This window comes from Peromyscus leucopus, chromosome 23, assembly GCF_004664715.2.
Source record: "Peromyscus leucopus breed LL Stock chromosome 23, UCI_PerLeu_2.1, whole genome shotgun sequence".
In the NCBI taxonomy this organism is placed as follows: Eukaryota; Metazoa; Chordata; class Mammalia; order Rodentia; family Cricetidae; genus Peromyscus; species Peromyscus leucopus.
The window spans coordinates 18,688,304-18,708,110 of record NC_051082.1 but is presented as its reverse complement, the minus strand read 5'-3'; the positions used below and the strand labels follow the sequence as shown (position 1 = coordinate 18,708,110).

At 47.7% G+C, this 19,807-nt stretch overlaps 1 protein-coding gene across 1 annotated transcript in view; it reads right to left on the bottom strand.

Annotated features, from left to right (window-relative positions):
* Tmem132c (transmembrane protein 132C) overlaps positions 1 to 19,807 on the bottom strand; it is a 320,703-nt gene that overhangs the window by 88,412 nt on the left and 212,484 nt on the right. Inside the window, exon 3 of the mRNA XM_037198265.1 lies at positions 10,152 to 10,298. Within this exon, the coding sequence (XP_037054160.1) occupies positions 10,152 to 10,298 (147 nt within the window). The remainder of the gene's footprint in view (positions 1 to 10,151; positions 10,299 to 19,807) is intronic.

Sequence of the window (19,807 nt, the reverse complement as noted above, 5' to 3'; positions counted from 1 at the left end):
GGGATGAGGTGCCAGGCGCTGCTACCGACGGAGGAAGAGGGGCTTCAGACCGTGTTCTATGGAGGCACACGGACCTCAGAAGGTCTACCCCCAAGATTCACCTGAGAACTTAGCTGACCGGCCACTCAACACAAGGGCGGGCAGGTAGGAAGGAAGGGTCTGCTCCATGTGTGGTCCTGGTGCCACCAGCATGTTAGTAAAGCAGCAGGTGGCTGGGGGAGAGGCGGCAGAGATCACACATGTTTACATTTCTGCTGCAAACGAAGGGGCATCTCTATAAATGCATTCTATTTAGGAAGGATCCCCTGGTGGAAAATGAACGTGGCTCAGCCGCTGAAGCTGCTGGCTTCGTTTTGTAAGTCCCTTGCTTGGAAAAAGGAAAGAGTCTTGTTCCAGGACGACTTTTCACGGCAGTCTCTCTCTACCTGGAAGTTACAGATAATCAACTTCCTGAAGAAAACAGGCTCTATTGTGGCAGGAGCCTGGCTGGCTGCTTTTGCGTCGGGCTTACTGACTGCAGAATCGGCTTCCTGAACAATCAGGCTTTTGTTGAACCTGCACAGCGATGTAAAAACTGTGAACTGCTGGATGTGTTAGCGCTTACCTGTAATCCCAGCCCGCATGAGACACACAGTGAGTCCAGGCCAGTTTGGGCTACTTGACTAGATAATGACTCCAAAAAAAAATAAATAAATAAAAAGCAAATGTTTATAGATTTGATATGACAATGTGGGTTTTCCACTGCTCTGGAAAAGCCTGGTGCTCTGGTCACACAGGCGTCATGCATTCCCACCTGGGAGGGTCTAGAAACTGAAAAGTCACACTCTGTTTAGGCACATGCAGCCGTCTCCCTTTGTAATGATTCCAGAGCAGGAGCTGGTATAGTCTACCCACCTCCTAGCAGGACACTGGCCCCACTAGTCTTAAGACACCTGTCCATGGTGCTGAAACTCCAAGCACATGCTTCCCTTGGGCTGACCCCTCGCTCGCTCAACAGAACTCAACCCCCCCCCATTTCCAAAATGCTATCCATGATGAAGGAGGAACCCTGCAGATGAAAGTATGTCCTCTTTGGATTCTCTTGGGTTCTCTGGGATGTTCTGGAACAAGTCTTGAACACCCACATCATCGGAAACCCTGCCTGCTTCTCTCACCATAGTCTCCGCTTCCAGCCGCTTCCTTTAGCGTTATTCCATTCAAACTTGGTCACCAGGCTTTGGGTTTGCCTTCACAAATTCATTCATTCATTCATTCATTCATTCATTCTCTCTCTCTCTCTCTCTCTCTCTCTCTCTCTCTCTCTCTCTCGGCAAGCATGTGGCTTTCTGCTGCTAGCACAAGAGATTGGACTACAACATAGTTTTTTTTTTATTTTATAAAGGAGTCACTTCCTTTAAGATGTATGTATGTATGTATGTATGTATGTATGTGTGTGTGTGTGTATGTATGTATGTATGTATGTATGTATGTGAGACAGGGTTTCTCTGTGTAACAGCCCTGGTTGTCCTGGAACTCACTGTGTAGCCCAGGATGGCCTCACACTCACAGAGATCCACCTGCCTCTGCTTCCAGAGTGCTGGGATTAAAGGCGTACACCACCACCATCCAGCTAAGATTTATTTATTTTTTAAAATTATGTGTATAGGTATATTGCTCTATGTGTGTTCAGGAGACCACAGAGGCCAGAAGAAGGCGTCAGATCCCCTAGAGCTGGAGTTACAGGCAGCTAGGAGCTGCCATGTGGGTGCTGGGAATCGAACCCTGGTCCTCTACAAGAGAAACAAGCACTTTCAACGACCATGCGTCTCTCTGGCCCTGGTTTTTATATTTTGATTGTATTTGCATCTGCTCCTCTTTAATTACGCAACCGAGGTGCCCCTTCTCCAATCATTTGTACACATTGAATCTATTTTTGAAAGAAAACACTTTCAGTCACTTACTTATACGTTCCATCTGGGTGCCGCTCCTTCTAAGTACCTTCCTTCTTTATCTACCTACCCGATCATGTGACTTTGGTTGTAGAGGCTGTCGGAAAAGATTTAGTGAAACAATGTGCACATTTTGTAAAATGCCAGCCAGACCCCAGGGACTACATGGGGGCCTGTCTTGCGTGCTGCTGAGCGCTGAGAAATACAGAGAATATTCCTGTTACTCCGATGTGTGCTTTTAAGGCAGTATGCTTACTTGGGAAATAGTAATGCTTTTAACACTAATGCTTTAACAGCTGAGCCTGAAAAGGAACTTCCAAGTGCAGAAGTGAGCTGCATTACTTCAAGGCGTTTGGCTGGGAACAAGTATGTGGCGGGGTCAGGATTCCTGCAGCTGGCATTTGTGACCCAAACCATGTGCCAGCTGGATCATGACCTCAGGGGTTACATCTTCCAGCAACGGAACCTCATTCATTTCAGGGAATGCCCACCGGTTCAAGAACAATCTTGTGCTTGGCACTTCCCCTGAAGAATAGATTCATAAAGCAAGGCCTAGGGGATGCTCAGGGCAGAAGCACTTTTCAGATGAAAATTCCACACTGGAGTCCAGGGACTTCAGCCAGCTTCCCGCTTTCTTTCTGCCACCGGCAAGTCATTCTTCCGGGTCAGAGAAAGTACTTGCCTAATTGATCCCTCGCTGCCTAGGCAGGACTGTCCTGGACACCAGGATCTGAACAAAGACTTAGAAGAGGAAAAGGAAATGAAAGGTGAATGCAGGATGTTTCTGAAGGAAGGAATGCACAGAGGGCCAGGAGAGTGAGTTCTGATTCAGGTCCGCTGCTGTCTGCTCACCCCACCCCATCTCGCCCCCCCCTCCACCCCCCGCCACGCCTATTCTTTCCCCGGAAGTCACACAGATCTCATGTCAACTCACTCAGAGTCTTGCAGGCTCTGATGGGGAAAGATTTGGACCGAGTATGAACTGCTGTGTTGGCCTCACACTCTAAGTATGAAAGATTCTCTTATAGGCTGTTAGCTTGACTTGGCCTGAGAGCAGAGATGTTCAGGATGCTAAAAAAAAAGGGGGGGGGGACACCACAAAGTCAATAGGGTGGTTCAGGTATGAGCTATTTTCCTGGGTCTGGGGGATTCTGGCAAATGGCTTTGAGTCCTTGAATCCCACAGTTCTTCGGGGAGGTTTTGGGCAAGCAGAGACAATGCTCCATACTGTCTTGGTCAGTTTCCCCAAGCAAGCTTTCTCTCCCAACTCTTCATTTGAGAGATCATTTCCCCAGGGGAGGCAGTAGGGGGCTCTTCTGATCCTGAGTCCCAGGCTGGGTTTGCCAGAAGCAAACCCTGGGATGGAAAATCATCTGACAGAGGTGAAGGATTTTTATTCTCCCACTGGGAGAAAAATGGGAAGCAAGAGAGAAGAAAATGTCCCCAACACAGGAAAGAGGTCCAGCGTCGGGCAGTTTTCTAAAGTCCCAGCTTCCAGCCTGCTTGCTCCAGTGTCCCGCAATGTTTGGTGTCCAAGTATGGAGACAGAGCTGGGCTTTCCACACTCCACATCTGACCTCACAGGTAGGGCAACCGAGGAAGACAAATCCCCAGTAGTGTCCTTCCAGTGACCAGCAAAAAGTGGGCCAAAGGAACCCTTCAGCCTAGACCCCAGTGAAAGTATCATAGGATGTGAGGGCAACCTCACAGCGGGGGACGGGATTGTGAAACCCTCCCTGTTCATAGCCTGGAGCCCCTGCCCTGCCGCGACTGTGTTTGGAAACCAGCTATTTATGGAAGTAGTTAAGTCTAAATGAGATCCTGGGGGGCCGCAACCTGATGAGGGCGGAGGTATTAAATCCAATCTTGACTTATGGTGGGCTGTCACGGTAGAGCCCTGTCGTAGATGAGAGGTGACTGGATGTGCAGAGGACTTGGAAGGAGTGGCACCGAGTGAGCTATGAATAATGTCCCTTCTTCACCCACACACCACCAAGCCTCATCATAAGGGTGACCATATGTGTATGGCGTATCACATGTTAGTGCTGGGTTCATATCTGGGACAGGTTCACAGTGTCTCTGTCTCTCTGGGTCTCTCTGTATCTCCCTGTCTCACTGTCTCTGTCTCCATCTGTCTGTCTGTCTGTCTGTCTTGTCTCTTGTCTCTGTCTCTCTCTGTGTGTGTATGTATGTGTGTGTGTGTGTGTGTGTGTGTGTGTGTGTGTGTAGATGTCAGACAACTTGTCTGTGTGGGTCTCCTCTCTTCTATGATGCGAATTCTGGGGATTGAACTCAGGTCGTCAGGCTTGGCAGCAAGTGCCTTTACCCACTGAGCTCTCTCCCTGGATCCACCTATTTTTTATTATTATTATTATATCATTATTATTATTATTATTAGCATGAGTCTCTTACTGGTGTGTGGGCTTCCCAATTAGTCTAGCACTGGGATTATGGGTGCAGGCCACCGTGCCCAAGTCCTCACACTCACACAGCGAGCACTCTGCTGCTGGGCCCCGCTTCTTAGCCCCAGCAAATCCTCTTTTACGAGCCAGCACTCTGGGATGGGACTGAGACCTGGAAACACAGCTGCAGCTTCCATGCCTCCAACGGGCAGCTCTCCTAATTGCCGACACTCACGAGGGACATCGTCGCAAGAGCCAAAGGCGAGGCGCACAGCACTCTCAGCTTCTCCGACTGCGGCCGGCCAGCATCCCACGGAGAGGCTCCCGCAGGCAGCCACAAATCACAAAGATGGGGAGAGGGGGTTCCGTGCCAACAGGATCCTCAGATAATTGACTGAGTTTGTCCTTGAAGCAAGAAGCCTTGGTACACAGGTCCTGGTGAGGGCTGTCTGCTTCTGCTGGGCTGGCCAGCGAGGCCAGCTCCGTGCTCGGGGCTGGATTGGGCACGGGAGAGCTTTTCCCGTCAGTCTTCCTCAGAGGTCCAGGAAGCTTCCCTGATGGGGCCTGTAGAGGCTGACGCAGCTGACCTGAGCCCACACCCCTGCTCCAGGTCCTCTTCGGGCAGTTCAGTGATTCAGGACTGTAAGGGTGCTTGCTGCGGGCTCTTGGCCGCAGGAAGCAAGTTCACACGCGCATCTCTGTGAATGGTCACTACGCTACCTTAAAAGGCAAGCAGCTTTGCAGGCGAAGAGGAACTAACGGTTTTGAGCTGGGTTGAAAGGGGTGGGGGTAGGGGTTTAACCTGGATCACTTAGTGGGGAATCTGAGGAGGTCACAAAGTGCTTGGAGGTCAAAGTAGGAGGCAGGTGACTTGGAGACATGTATATAGACAAGTGTTTCCTGAAGCTTGGAGAAGGGCTGGCTGGCTGAGGCTGGCTCTGTAGGTGAGGGTCAGCTGCAAGCTAGGAAACTGAATGGCAGGCTCCAGAAGACAAAGGGAGGGACCGTCCCTGCCGCCCTGCTTACATCTGTATCGATTCCCAGTGAAGTCACTTGTATTCTGATCTCAAGAACTTCCAGATGATAAACTTACGTCATTTTAAGGCATCGCACCTGTGGTGACTTTTTCCAGCAATAAGGAACTGACATAAAGACCCAGGGCAATGTAGAGGCACAATGAATGATAGAACCATCTCTTCCCATGTTCTAAAAGGATTATCCACGGGCTGATCTGATGGAGGAATTTTCTCAATTGAAGTTCTCTCTTCTCAGATGACCCTGACCCTGGCCTGTGTCAAGTTGACAAGAAGTCTAACTAGGACAAGCATCTACGTGTAGAGACAAGGACTCTTCCCTGCATGACCCTTCTTCAACAAGATGCTTTAGACCCTGGATGACACTTGGATGGGTGCCGGCCTTGAGACCTGGAGCAGAAGATTCTGATAAGGTATGCAGATATATAGAGGTTATAAGGGTATGCTGCTGGGGTTGGTGGGGTGGGTGGCTCAGCACAAGAGTCTAAGTTCAATGCCTAGGAATCATGAAAAAGGATGGGCATGGTGGCATGTGCTTATAATCTCAGCACTGGGGATAAGGAGATGGGATGATCTCTGGGGCTCACTCTCTAGTCAGCTGCTTGGCCAGTGAGAAACCCTGTCTTAAACAAGGTGGTTGGTTACCTGAGGAACAAGAACCAAGGTCATCTTCAGGCCTACACACACACACACACACACACACACACACACACACACACACACACACACCCCTATACACATAATTTAAAAGGCATATTATTTTAAGGTCCAAGTCCTTGGATGATTTGTTGTACAGTGATAGACAAGTCTAAGGCCCTGTGTGAGCTACAGGGAGCTGGCTCCAGAGCTCCACACACTCTGGGTACTTGAGATCAGGTGTGGCTCTCATTCAGTGGTTCCCACCCAGCATGGAGTGGAGAGCCATGCAGGGCTTTCTGAGGGTCCACGTGAGGATGGGTGTGAAGGGGGCTAAATATCAGTGTTGCACAGATGACAAGGCTCTCCAGCAGCAGGTGGCTGTTTTTTGGCATGTGCCAGGCCCTGGCTGTATCAATCTGTCCCTGTGGCTGAGTGGCAGCTATTGTGAGGTCCGGGCTGTCACAATCTGGAAAGGGTGTTTGAGCACACTGATGATATTGGTCCTTCCATAGCAAGTGTGCTCAAGGAGGAAAAATCACTTTCTCAGGCGTCATTTAGGGAAACTGAGAGCAGGTAGGCATAGCCAGGTTTTCTCCACCACGTACACCTGCTGGTGACCACCCTGAGTCTAGCCGGTGGCAGTATACCTGTCTAGAGTCTAAAGTGAAGTTACCTTGAAAATGGTGCATAGTATTCTGCCAAAGCCTTCCAAAGGTGGGGCTGGAGAGATGGATCGGTTGTTAAAAGCACTGACTGCTCTTGCAGAGGACCTAACACACCTGGCACACACATGATGGGTCACAACCACCCGTAACTACAGCTCCAGGGGATCCGAGACACTTTTTCTGGCCTCTGTAGGTACCAGAGAGAGATGTGGTACACACACACCTCCCTGGCTCCCACATAACTTAAAAAAAAATCATTTAAAACAAAGTCAAATCCTCCTGAAGGACCAAACCAGGAAAGCCATGTACTCTCCTCCCAGGGACATGCCAGCCTTCAACTCGGGTTCTTAGAAGCCCCAGAACACACAGGGCTGACCACATGGCTCTTCAGAGTTTCCAACAAATATCTCATCTCCCTTTCAAGGATTCTCCATCTGTGTCGGATGCAAAGAACTATTTACATGTGTAAGTTCACTGTCTGTTAATTAACACGCCTGCTTTCATTTCCTTAATTGTCTGTGGTAATTAGATTTTACATGACACCAACTGAGAAGGCTTAGTTTGTTCTCTGACCTCCCGAATAACGAAGGGTCCAGGCACACATTTTCTTTCTGGCTTTTTTTTTTTTTTTTTTTTTTTTTTTTTTTAAAACAAGGTCAAAGACTGAGACACTGAGATGTATTCAAAAGTTCTCCAGGGATCACCGTGATGATGGCTAGGGCAGAAGCTAGGAGCCATTCAGCATAAAAGCTGTCTTTCATGGGCATTAAAGGAGGGGTCTGCAGAGGGTCCCATGGACCCACGAATAAAGTGCTCATAAGCAAGGTGGAGTAGTTTTGTTTAATGGCAGCATTTTAAGGGTTAATTGAGATATGTTCCATAAGTTAACCTTTCTTTCCTGTATCTAAATTCCTTCAGGAAACCACATTGAGAGGAGAGCTGTAGAGAGCCCTAACAAGGGAACACATGTCTGACGAAAAAACCAAACAAAAATGACGGCACACTGTGCGCCTACAGGGAAATATCACGTGGTACTCCATTCATATGTACAATTAACACTTGCCATTCAAAAATTAAAGTGCAGACATTGGAGATGCCAGCTGTGCTGAACTCAGATACCATCGACCCGTGGACAGCTCACCGGAACCTGTCAACTCTGGTAGCTGGGTTTTACTGACCTCAGCAAAAACTGCATGTGTCAGGGAAACAGCTGGGATGCCAAATTTAGAAGGGTTTTCAATTTTTAATAAATGAATCCTATGCCACTCAGGTTGGCAAAGCAATTCTTTTGTTAAGCGACTGCATGCAAGCCAGCACAGGGAAACCAAGCTCTATTCCAGCTAGAAAGGACACAAGTCAGCCTGAATGTCTCCTAAAGAGCTATTGGAGCCCGTACTGAATGCGATCGGCCTCTCTATTAATGCAAGCAAACCATGTGCCTTACAAACTCAAAACCATTTGCATCAAGTATATAATGTACTCTGAGCATACCTCACCGCACCCAATAGCTTCCTCTTTCTGTCCCTTCCATTTCTTCTCACCCTACAGATTGGCAGGAAGCCATTCTTCTAGATATAGACTTTCATAATGACTTAAAACTCTTTTACCAGCCATCACCAAGACAGGATCAAACCTAATATACATTATGAGGCAGAGGGTGCATTGTGCCGGCTAGTTTTTGTCAACTTGACATAAACTAGTCACCTGGGGAGAGGGAACCTTAGTTGAGAGGTTACCTACATTAGACTGACTATCTGTGGGGGCATTTTCTTGATTGGTGGTTGATGTGGGAGGTCCCAGTCGACTGTGGGTGGTGGTGCCATGCCTGGGCATGGTAGTTCTGCATGCTATAAGAAAGCAGGCGGAGCAAGTCAGTAAGCAGCACCCCTCTATGGTCTCTGGCTCAGCTCCTGCCTCCAGGTTCCTGCCCTGTTTGAGTTCCCGCCATGATCTCCCTCAGTGATAGAGCGTTACCTAGAAGCCAAATAAATGCTCTTCTTCCTCAGGTTGATTTTGGTCATGGTCTTCATCACAGTAACAGAAACCCAAGCTAGAAAAGCCACTTCAGCTTCTATTTTCCATGGGTACCAGACAGAGATTTTTGTGGAAGGAAGCTCACTGCTCAGCATTATCTGGGACAGTGGTTCTCAACCTCCTAATGCTGTGACCCTTTAACACAGTTCCTCATGTTGTGGTGACCCCCAACCACAAAATTATTTTCATTGCTATTTCATAACTGTAATCTTGCTGCTGTTCTGTGTCATAATGCAAATATCTGTGTTTTCCAATAGTCTTAGGCGACCCGATGTGAAATGGTTGCTTGATACTCTAATGGGGTCATGAACCACATGTTGAGAACCACTGATCTAGGTGACTCAAACCTGAAAACAACCTTGACTATCAAAAGCACAGCATGTTTACTTGCATTAAGTTAAAGACTTGTGTCTTTATGTATTATGTATTATTATGTAGCCAGGAGCATTTGTTGTTGTTGTTGTTTTCAAGACAGGGTTTCTCTGTATAGTTTTGGTGCCTGTCCTGGGTCTTGCTCTGTAGACCAGGCTGGCCTCGAACTCACAGAGATCCACCTGGCTCTGCCTCCCAAGTGCTGGGATTAAAGGTGTGTGCTACCACTGCCTGGCTGGGAGCATTGTTTTAAAGAAGTACTTAAAGTCAAAATAAAACATCTCCTATATAAATGAAAAAAAAGTTTTAAAGCTCCAAGTAGATATTATGAAAATATCTGAAACAAATAACTTACTATGGATATCCTGTATGTGGAGATTGGGTATACAAGACCCTGGAAGGAGATGGCCCACATCTTACCCAGCAGGTAACAGGATGCCTTCAAGTGCCTGAATTTTGTTTTTCTTTTTCTTTCTTTCTTTTTTTTTTTTTTGTTTTTTTTTTGTTTTTTCGAGACAGGGTTTCTCTGTGTAGCTTTGCACCTTTCCTGGAATTCACTCTGTAGACCAGGCTGGCCTCGAACTCACAGAGATCCGCCTGCCTCTGCCTCCCAAGTGCTGGGATTAAAGGCGTGCGCCACCACCGCCCGACCGAATTTTGTTTTTCAAAACAGCAGATGTGCTATTCTCAGAGCCATAAAACAACTGTCTTTAGGGGTAATCCACAGTGAGATTGTGGAGAGTCTCCTGACAGCCTACTCTTAACATCACAGTTTATTACCTCCTTCCCTGGGTTCCTTCTTACCAATGACTACATCTAATCTGTGTGCAGACTGAGCATTTCATCACAGCATCCTCTGATAACTCACAGAAACGAGTTCAGGTGACAAAGTGGGGGTGATGCCATTTCTGTCTCAATGCTCAAAGAGCACAAGGCTGGCACCTATACATGCATCCTTGGCCATTTGGTACTCCAGTGGGCATTAAGTCCTGGGTTTAACATCTGGGCCAGCAGTGGTCAAGAAGAAGGCAGACAAAGCTGGATGCAAAATCAGAGTGCCCTGGAGGGGCTACTTACCTATTGCGTGCCCCGGGGCCCAGGCGCTGGCAGGCCACAGAGGTGGTGGTGTGCTTCCCTCCGTTGCCAACCTCCTGCCTCACATCCCACTGCCGAGGCTCGCTGGTCTGCACGGTCAGAATGTTCACCCCCTTCTTCACCTTGGCTCTGTGGATAGAGGGCACGAGAAAGGGTCACCGTGTCAGGCTTGAGCTTTTAGAAGTGTTGGGCCCCACTCAGCTGCTGCTACCAAAGTGCTTGGGGTGGTGGCCCTGCTGAGACCACACACAGAGGTGGAAGGGAAGTCTTCTCCCAAGGCCAAGAAATCATGGAACCTATTGGAACATACTAGGACATTGCCTCAATCACACAAGAAAGGTTTACATGATCCCAGCTTGTAGATCTACCAAGAAGGTAACGAAATCATTTACTGGTATTAAGTTTTTGTGTGGGTAAGTACACATGAGTGCAGTGTCCAAGGAGGTCAGAAGAAGGCATCAGATCTCCTGGAGCTGGAGTTATAGATGCTTGTGAGCCACCATGTGGGTGCTGGAAACTGAACCCAGGTCCTCTGCAAGAGCAGCCAGTGTTCTTAATCACTGAACCATCTCTCTAGGTCATGTTCCCCCCCCCCCCTGCCGCCAAGCATGGAGTTTAAAGACTTGGGTAAGAAGTAAAAACAAAGTGAATGAAGACATAGGAGGACATAAACTCAGAAAGTGACCATGGGCATTTAACATGTGAATAACAGGGTGAGGGAGTTGAGGGGTGGGGGTGGGGGACTCAGGAGGATTGCTTATGAATTAGTTCACAAAACTTCTAAAAGAGCATGCATTTACCAACTACAAGAGACTAGCAGACTATATGTACAACGGACAATAACAAGCCACATGATCAGGGCATATTCAAACACGAGGTGTACCGAGGGGAGCTATAGAGGAAAAGGTTGTCCCAGGTAGCTTTATCCGTCAACTGGAAACAGCTCGGAGTCATCCAGGGCCTCAGTGGAGAAGCTTGAAGGAGCACACTGACCTGTGGGCCTATCTGGGGAAACCATACTTAGTCGTTGGTGTGGGAGAGCCCAGCCCACTGTGGGCGGCACTGGAAAGGTGTTCCTGAGTTATAGAAGACAGCCAGCTGTGCATGAGGCTGCCGGCCCACAGCCAGCATCCCCCATGGTCCCTACCATGCTTCTCTGTCCATGAAGTGAGTACCTTGGTCGGGGGTAATGCTGTGTGGAATGGCAAGTAGGCTGCCTTGAGTTTTTTTCAATGATGGGCTGTGACTTGGGATTGTAAGTCACATAACCCCCACCCCCAATGGTTGCTTTAATCAGAGCGTTTTGGCCACAGATACAGAAGGGAGGCTAAGGACAACAGTCAAGCAGCAGCATGGAGTTGGAGTCCACGGCAGCCTCATGGAAGTGGCAGGAACAATCGAGGCAGAAGTGACTTCTGACCTGAGCCCTGTGCCCGGCCTAATTACAGATTCAGTGGTCTCTATGCATTAGAGCTTTCAAAAACCTTCATTCTCTATGTCCCTGCTTGGGAAACCACACAGGAGGTGCTCCATCCATCCAGGGAAGATGTGGTGGGATACAGGGAAGAAGGTCCAGACTTCAACAGAGAGACAGGCACCCAGGACACAGTCCAGGGAGAGTGTAGGAGATGCCTAGCAATGATGCTGATGCTGTGTGACTTCTGGTAGAAATGCGAACAGATATCTATTCACTCCAGGTAGGGTATCCATGACAGACAAAGAAAAGATCCATGAACCAGTGAGTTTATTGGGGTGACTGAGGGGAACATGGATGACTCAAAGGCAGCTGCAATCATCACCCCCAACCTCGCCCCAGAATGGGTGACGAAGCATAAAGTTGCACCCTGTGGGGATCTCAGCACACCTTGCAGGCAGTTCCACCCAAGAGTCTCCTCTTTCCCCAGATATTGCTATTGCTTTGTAAACTTGGGGACCAGCTTTGTGAATCTTCTCACTTTCTGGCTTCCCGAGCTAGGTAAGTTTCTCAGCTTGGGAGGCAAAATTTCAGCACAGAGGAAGTAACTAATGACAGAAAGAAAATGAGATTCCTAACATCTGTGATCTAAATCAATATGTCATGAGATTCGATTGGCTAGAAAAGAGTTCAGGAATGAGTCAGAGCCAAACATACAGAGAATCAAGAAAAACAGTCCAACTCAGGGGCCGGAGAGATGGCGAGGTGGTTCAGAGCACCGACTGCTCTTGTAGAGGACCCAAGTTCATTTCCCAGCACTCATGGGGTTGCTCATAACTGCTTGTAACTCTAGTTCCAGATTTGACAGGTACCTGTACACACACACACACACACACACACACACACACAACTTTAAGTTCTATGTAAAATCAATGTGTTAAGCACATTTAGTACAATGAGATGAGGAAGCATTTGACGGGCAATATTTAAAGGTACAGTATCACAGGGCAGCCCCATCCTTCCTAGCAGAGAAACTGATAATCTTGGGTGTTCCTGGCCCTGGCACCTCTCTCTGCTGCTGGGAAGTAAGGCTTCCTGCTGTGTGAGCCAGCTGGAAATGGACTATGGGTACATCTGGACCTTGCCTGAGATTCTAGACTTCAGCAAAGCTATGCCCCCCCACCCCCGCTACTGGAGTTCACACAAACTGGAGAACCCTGGTGGTCTGGCTGGCGGGTGGTTTTGTGTCTGAGAGAGCTGGAGAGCTAGGCACTGAGGGAGGCCAGGCCAAGGAGCTTAGAAGGGCTTCTAGTGAACACCGATCGCTTTCTTGGGTGAGAACAATGGGTGTTTAAATCTATTCCATGGGCTAGGGGGGGGGGGAGGCAGCAGTTCGAATCCAAGGACTGGATGTTTTGCAAGTGGAGACAGCAATGAAGATGGTGGGTGACGTGAGACAGACACTCATCCTTGGAGATGCCTGGCTTCGAGGTAAGGAGTAGAGGTGACTTGGCTAGGCAGTGGCCGGCTTTCCCAGCATGGGTGTATGGACTGGAACCACACAGACTGGGAAAAGGAACTCGGCTCCAATCACCTGTACGTGTTTCTCTTATGCCATCTGCCTCCAGCGAAGACTATGTCCTGGTCCCATGTGCCCCGATTTGTGGGTCTGCTGTTGCTGGCCACTGGGGCTCAGAGGTATCATTTGTTATTTATGATGCCTGGGCTGGGCTCAGTGTTTCTCAGCACATGCAGGCAGGGTGCTGGGATGCCTCAGGACACCCTCCCGATGTGGGCCTCACCTTGGTGGCACACCCAGCCTCACTGTAAGTACCTGTGCAGGGCTCACGCATCCATTCTGCCTATTCCCAGCCGGCGATCTTGCCCAGTCCTTGTTGGTTAGAAACAATAGCTTTTTCCAATATGTAATAAGGGGTGATTAAGTGTTCTTAGGGAAAATCGATGCTCACTACACATTTTGAACATCGAACGGCTAATTTCCACCCCCGAGTTTTCTCCCTCTGGTCATTTGTAACCTCCCTGTGTAAAACGCTTCCTCTAGAAACTGCTGAGTTCTGCTGGGATGCATGAGCCTCTGCGAGGCAGGAGGGTATTTTTGAGTATCAATCAGTCTTGGGCCCTGGGGACCTAGATCTAAACCTCAGACGGTGTATGTCAGAAAGTAAAACCACATAATTAGGTGCCATTTAGAGTTCACTGTCCATCCCATTAGCACATCTTGGAGTCCTAGCCCTGGATCCTCAGAGTGTGGTCTCATTCATAAAGGGTCCTTTTTTGGGGAGGGGGGTAGACTTCAGTGATTGTTCAGCCATTAGAGCTCTTGTCACATAAGCATGAAGACTGGGGTTTGGGTCCACAGAAACCCACATACATGCTGGGTGGGTATGGGAATTCTCTGATAATTCCAGCCCGGGAAGGCTGAGACGGGATGCCCAGAGCAAGATGGCTAGCAAGACTAGCCATTATCGATGAGCTCTGGGTTTGATTGCCAGACCTTGCTTCAATGAGTAAGATGGGAAATGGATCAAGCTGAGATCAGCCTCCTGCTTTCACATGCGTGTGCACACACATGCACAGATACCCACATACACATGTCCATACACATAAAAAAAAAACATGCCTAAACACATGCTCACTATGGTGGTATTTTATTTGTACTGAAATGTGATTTTAATTGTATATTAATAAATAAAGTTGCCTGGGGGTCAGAGCTATTAGAGCCATATCAAGAGCGTGGCGGTGGTGGCACATGCCTTTAATCCCAGCACTTGGTAGACAGAGCTAGGTAGATCTCTGTGTGTTCAAGAATACAGCCAGCATTGGAGACATATGCCTGTAAGACCTAGAGGGCTGTACTTACAGGCAGTGACGAGGCAGTTATGTGTTTGGGTTTACAACCAATGAGAAGGCAGAACAGAAAGACTTTATCAAGACAAACACATAGGAAGTAGGTCTCTTTCAGAGAGGTAGGACCACCACAGGAGAAAGGGTAAGGTTTTAGCTCTGAGCTCTGACCTCTTGGCTTTCTCTTTTACATTGGTTCTGTGTTTCTTATTTAATAAGATGTTTAGTTACATCTACAGCTCAAATGAGGTCATAAAGGTGGGTCCGATCCAAACAACTGGCCACTGCAGGAGAATCCACGTGTGTGTGTGTGCAGGTAAACATGGCTGCCACTCACCAAGAAGAAATGCCTGGGCAACTTCTACATTAGTTACTTTTCTCTTTGCTGGGACTAAATACGAAACAAAAGCTACTTAAGGGAAAGGAGCGTTGGCTCACAGTTTGAGGGTACATTCCATCATGGCAGGACGTGAGGCGGCTGGTCCCATGGCATCCACAGTCAGGAAGCAGTGAGAGATGAATGTTGATGCTCAGCTTGCTTTCTCCTTTTGATGCAGAACATGGGATGGTACCACCCACCTTCAGAGTGAGTCTATCAGTTAACCTAGTCTAGAAGTAACCTTACAGGTATGCCCAGAGGTCTGCCTCTTAGGTGAGTCTTGATCCTGTCAAGTTGACAATATTAACTGAAGCATAAATCTAATTAACCTTATCAATAAAAACCAAGAGTTGGATATGGGGTAAAACCTGAAAGATCAGAGAAGCAGAAGAGCATCCACAGTCGCTTCCTTCCTCTTCCATTCTTCCAGTCCAAAAGGACCCAGATCCTGTCTCCGCCCTGCCTTATTATTTCCTGTTCTTCTCTAGGCAGACCTCCAGACATCTATGGTTCACTAGTGGCTAGCTCCACCCTCTTGACTTCAAGCAAGCTTTATTTGTCAGAACACACAACAATTAACCATCACAGCTTTGGCTGCACAGCCCCATGGGAAACATCTGCTGATACTTTGTTACACTTCCCTCTGTACCAGAAGAGAAGACATTCCCCTAGATGTCAGCCACTCACATGTGTCTCTATGTCACCGCTGTCCCGGAGAACCCTCACAGGGGCCAGTATGTGAGAAAAGGAGCAAGCCTCCCCCCCTGCCTCCCTCCACCCCCTCCCCCCGCAGCTGCCCACCTGGTCTGGCTCCTAGGAGATGTAAGGCAACCATCACTATAAGGCAGAAGCAGCAGGCATAGAGTCTGAGGGTGCTCCACCAGCCTGGCTCCAGGAACTCCTCTTGGTTCTTGTATCTGGAGACAGCTGCAGCCAAGGAGGGAGGGAGGAGGGAGGGAGGGAGGGAGGGAGGGAGGGAGGGGAGGGAGGGAGGGAGGGCCCTTGGAGTGGGCATCCATTACATGTGAGGGCACAGAGCAGAAGGTCAACGCCTTCCCACTGCAGGAAGACACCCGAGTTCATACCCACAACCAGCCACTAACCTAGCAGAGTTCCTGGGAAGCTGCAGGCTGGGGTGCGGATGCTGGCTGGGGGTTTCAAGAGTTCACAACACTAAGAAGGGCCAGGTGAATGTGTGAATGAAGCAGTGCTGGTGCTCCTGTAGTTCTTCTGAGCCCTGTAAAGTCATGCTGCTCAAGCAGGGTGTCGGGGGCCAATGCTCAGGGAAGGTCACATGTATCCAGCCTCCTCCTGGCTCTCTGAAAGCAAAACCACTCAGGTTCTAGTCCCAAGTTGCTGGCGAGTCACATACCCTCTGAGATTGCATTGACTTGACACTTTTCTTCAAGTCAGCCATCTCTCTGCTATGGAAAAGTCATTTCACAAAGGAACCCCCGGGTGGTCACATACGCGGTAATGAAAAATGTGTTTATGTGAATGCACACTGAAATGAATATGTGACAGTAGCAATAAGAAAAACTTATTCGTAGACCTCATAAGTTAACATGTCTGGCTACTAGCATGCTCACACTCTCTGGCAAGCAGCAATATGTAAGATTTACAAATGCAGACTCTTGTGAATACAGCTTGGCACAGACAATTCTTTTCTTCCCATTTTTTCCCTCTCCTTCCCCTCTTCCCCTCCCTCCCTCCCTTCTTTTCAAGCCTGTGATCCAAACTAGCCTGGAACTTTCAGCAATCCTCCTGCCTCAGCTTCTCACGTGCTGGGATTACAGACACGTGCCACCCACCTTCACCACAGCTTTGCGGGATGTGAACTCACTGATCTTGTACATGGACGCGGTTGGCTCTCAGCAGTGGGGGCTGTTTTCCCATCTCCCTTCTCCCACCGGGAACCCCGTGAACGCAGTCACCCTACACAACCTGTCATGTGATGATCTGGTACTGAGTGTTCTGGGTGGGGACAGGGTCTTTTGTCAGGCCAGGACCTAGTCCCTCACTTATTCTGCCGGCCCCTTTGACCTTCCTTAAATTACCTGACAGGGTGGATTGTCCACTTCTGTTAGGAACCAAGATGAAGAAAATGAGTCTGAGCATAGTTCCCAGTTGAAATGTTCCCTGGTCATGCCTGCATCTCCTAAAAGAAGCCAGTGCATGTATGGTGTGCACAGATGTGCATATGTGCATACACAAGCATGTGCATAAACATGAATTGTGTGTCATATGCATGTACATGTGTGCAGGAGTTATATGTATCATACATGCGCCTGTGTGTACACAGGTGTGCACATGTCAAAGCCACTGAACCTCAGCTCTTTTCCCTTACCATGGAATGACTCAGTCTCTGACTCACTGACCTCAGTGACCACAGCCAGCCTGTCTGAACACATGCTTTTCCCGTCTCCGATGGTAACAGGCGCAGCCAAAGGTGTTTTTTATGAGGCATCTTTCTGTGTCCTGATAAGCTTATCAGATGTTGGTCCCTTTGGGCCGTTGCCTGTGGCTTCCCTGTATTTGCTTCTATCTTGAGTTAACAGTGACTTCTTTATCAGCAGGTCTTTGTATCTCTGAGGCAAAGCTGGAGCTGGAGGGCAGCGGGGCTCCCGATGCGGTTGCGCTCCATTGCTTCTGGTCCTCAGCAGTGGGTTCCCCATCTCCATTTCAGACTCTGCTCTAAGATGTTCATTAACAACACACGCACCATTGCACGGCTTCAACAGGCTCACTTCTCAGACTTCTACGTCGCCTCCCCACACCGCAAGCTAAACAGCATGTAACAGGTACCTGCTGGATGTTAGAGTTTTAGGATTTTGCAAAACTAGCTGTTCAATCAATTCTTTAGTCAGCTGTCAACCTAATATACTTAGGATTGTATCATTTGGAAAAAGGAGCTGGGCCTGGGGGCACAGCATGTAATCTCAGTTAGCTGGGCAGCTGAGGCAGGAGGATCATAAGCTGCCTGGGCCACAGGATGATTTCAAGGCCAGCCTGGACAACTTGATGAGATCCTGTCTCACACTAAAATAACACAAAGAGGCGAGGGAATGGCTCAGCAGTTAAGAGCATGTACTAATCTTGCAAAGGACCCAAGTTTAATTTGCAGTATTCACATCAGGCAGCTCACAACTAACTGTAAATTCCAGATCCAAGGGACCTTTCGCCCTCTTCTGGCCTCCAAGGGCATTACACTCATGTGCACATTCCCTCTGTCCCCACAAACACCTAATTAAAAAGGCGTAATTCATAAAAGGGTATATTGTTTTGATGAGACTTTTTACAACTGTGGCTGGATGTCTTTCTTTAGTCTTCCAAGAAGGGCCATTTTACTTTTTTTAGAGTTACTTTTTAAAGTCATGAGGTCAACAACTTGGACTACTATGCATGTAAGTGCTAATGCAAATTAAAGCCCAAGTTGACCTCCAGCAGCAGTTCATTTTATGTTGACAGTGAGAGAACACTTTGCCTGTTAGGATACTGTTACTCGTGGACTGAAATGCTGAAGAAACCCCTCCCCCTATTTTGTTTTTTGCAAAAATCAAGGTATATTATAGGGTTTCCTGGTTGACCTCAACAGATAAACTGAGATGATAGTCTTAGTTCAGAAATGATCTGAATGTAGATTTACAGTCTACGTGTACAGCTGGCTAAGTGAGATCGCTTTCACAGTTCTGCATGTATCCCATCGGCTCCCCATTAGTCACTGAACTCTTAAAACTGGTATTGTAACATTATCACAATGTTTTGCACCAATTTTACAAACTTTACAGTGCAATATGTGTTCCTTTTCTGAGGCAAACCAAAGGTATATTTCTCAAGGTTCTGCTGCTATCAGCAGTGTTGATGGAGGATTTTTTATACATTTGTAATAGATAGAAATAAACCAGAAAAAAAGAAGAAAAAAAAAGTGGTGGAGGAAAAGGTGAACACTGCAAGAATACTCAAAAGGGCTGAGAGTTGCAAACACCAAGAATGGCTTTGCATAGTAAATGGAATAGAACAGCTCTGAACTATAGCTTACTTTTCCTGGTTTGGTCTGACAGAATGATTGAATTTTTTTGTACAAAAATCAGAGCCTTAAAAACAAGGATTTGGTGAGATTGTAAAATGGTGTGCCACTTTGGCAAAACAGTTTGGTGGTTGGTCAAATGCAAAACATTGTTACTCTGTTACTCAACAATTCTACCCTTAGGAATATATCCTCAAACTACTGAAAATGTGCACCTATGAAACATGTACATGAAGCTTTACAGCAGTGTGTTGCTAATAGTAAAAAAGTTAAAACAACTCAAATAGCTACCAAATACTGGAGAGAAATAAAATGTGGCTTATTCATACAATAGAATATTATTAAGACATAAAAATGAATGAGAAACTGACAGATTAAATGACTTTGGTGAACCTTCATAAAAAAAAAGAATAAAAATCAATCTTAAAAAATACAAAAGGACTTGGACTTTGCCTCACATGTGACAGACACTGGGTTCTGTCTTCAAAACCACACACAGAAAAGGTAGGAGACACTCAAAACTCAACCACTCACTATTTGTTTTCAACTGCCTATCTATCTGTCATTTCTGAGGTCATTTTTGTCGATGTATCCCTAAAGAGGCAACAGTACACAGTAGCAAATTATATAGCATCTCTTCCAAGTTCTGTATTCAGTGGCATCGATCACACTGGTACCTGAACTTACAGTCGGCCATTGGCAGAGGTGACAAATGGGGATGTTTCTCCAGAGTGCCCCTTGATGGGCATTAACCCACACACCATGGGACCAGCTGACTCCATTAGAAGATATAGTGAAAGGATGAAACGTTGCTGGTGGGTCAGTGGAAGAGTCACGGCCATGGCAGAACCCAATATTAGTTTTTAGAGCTTTAATGGAGGGAAAGGGAGGGGGAGAGAGAGAGCCAGGCCTGGCGGAGAGGAGACACAGGAAGAGAGGCGCAGAGAGAGTGT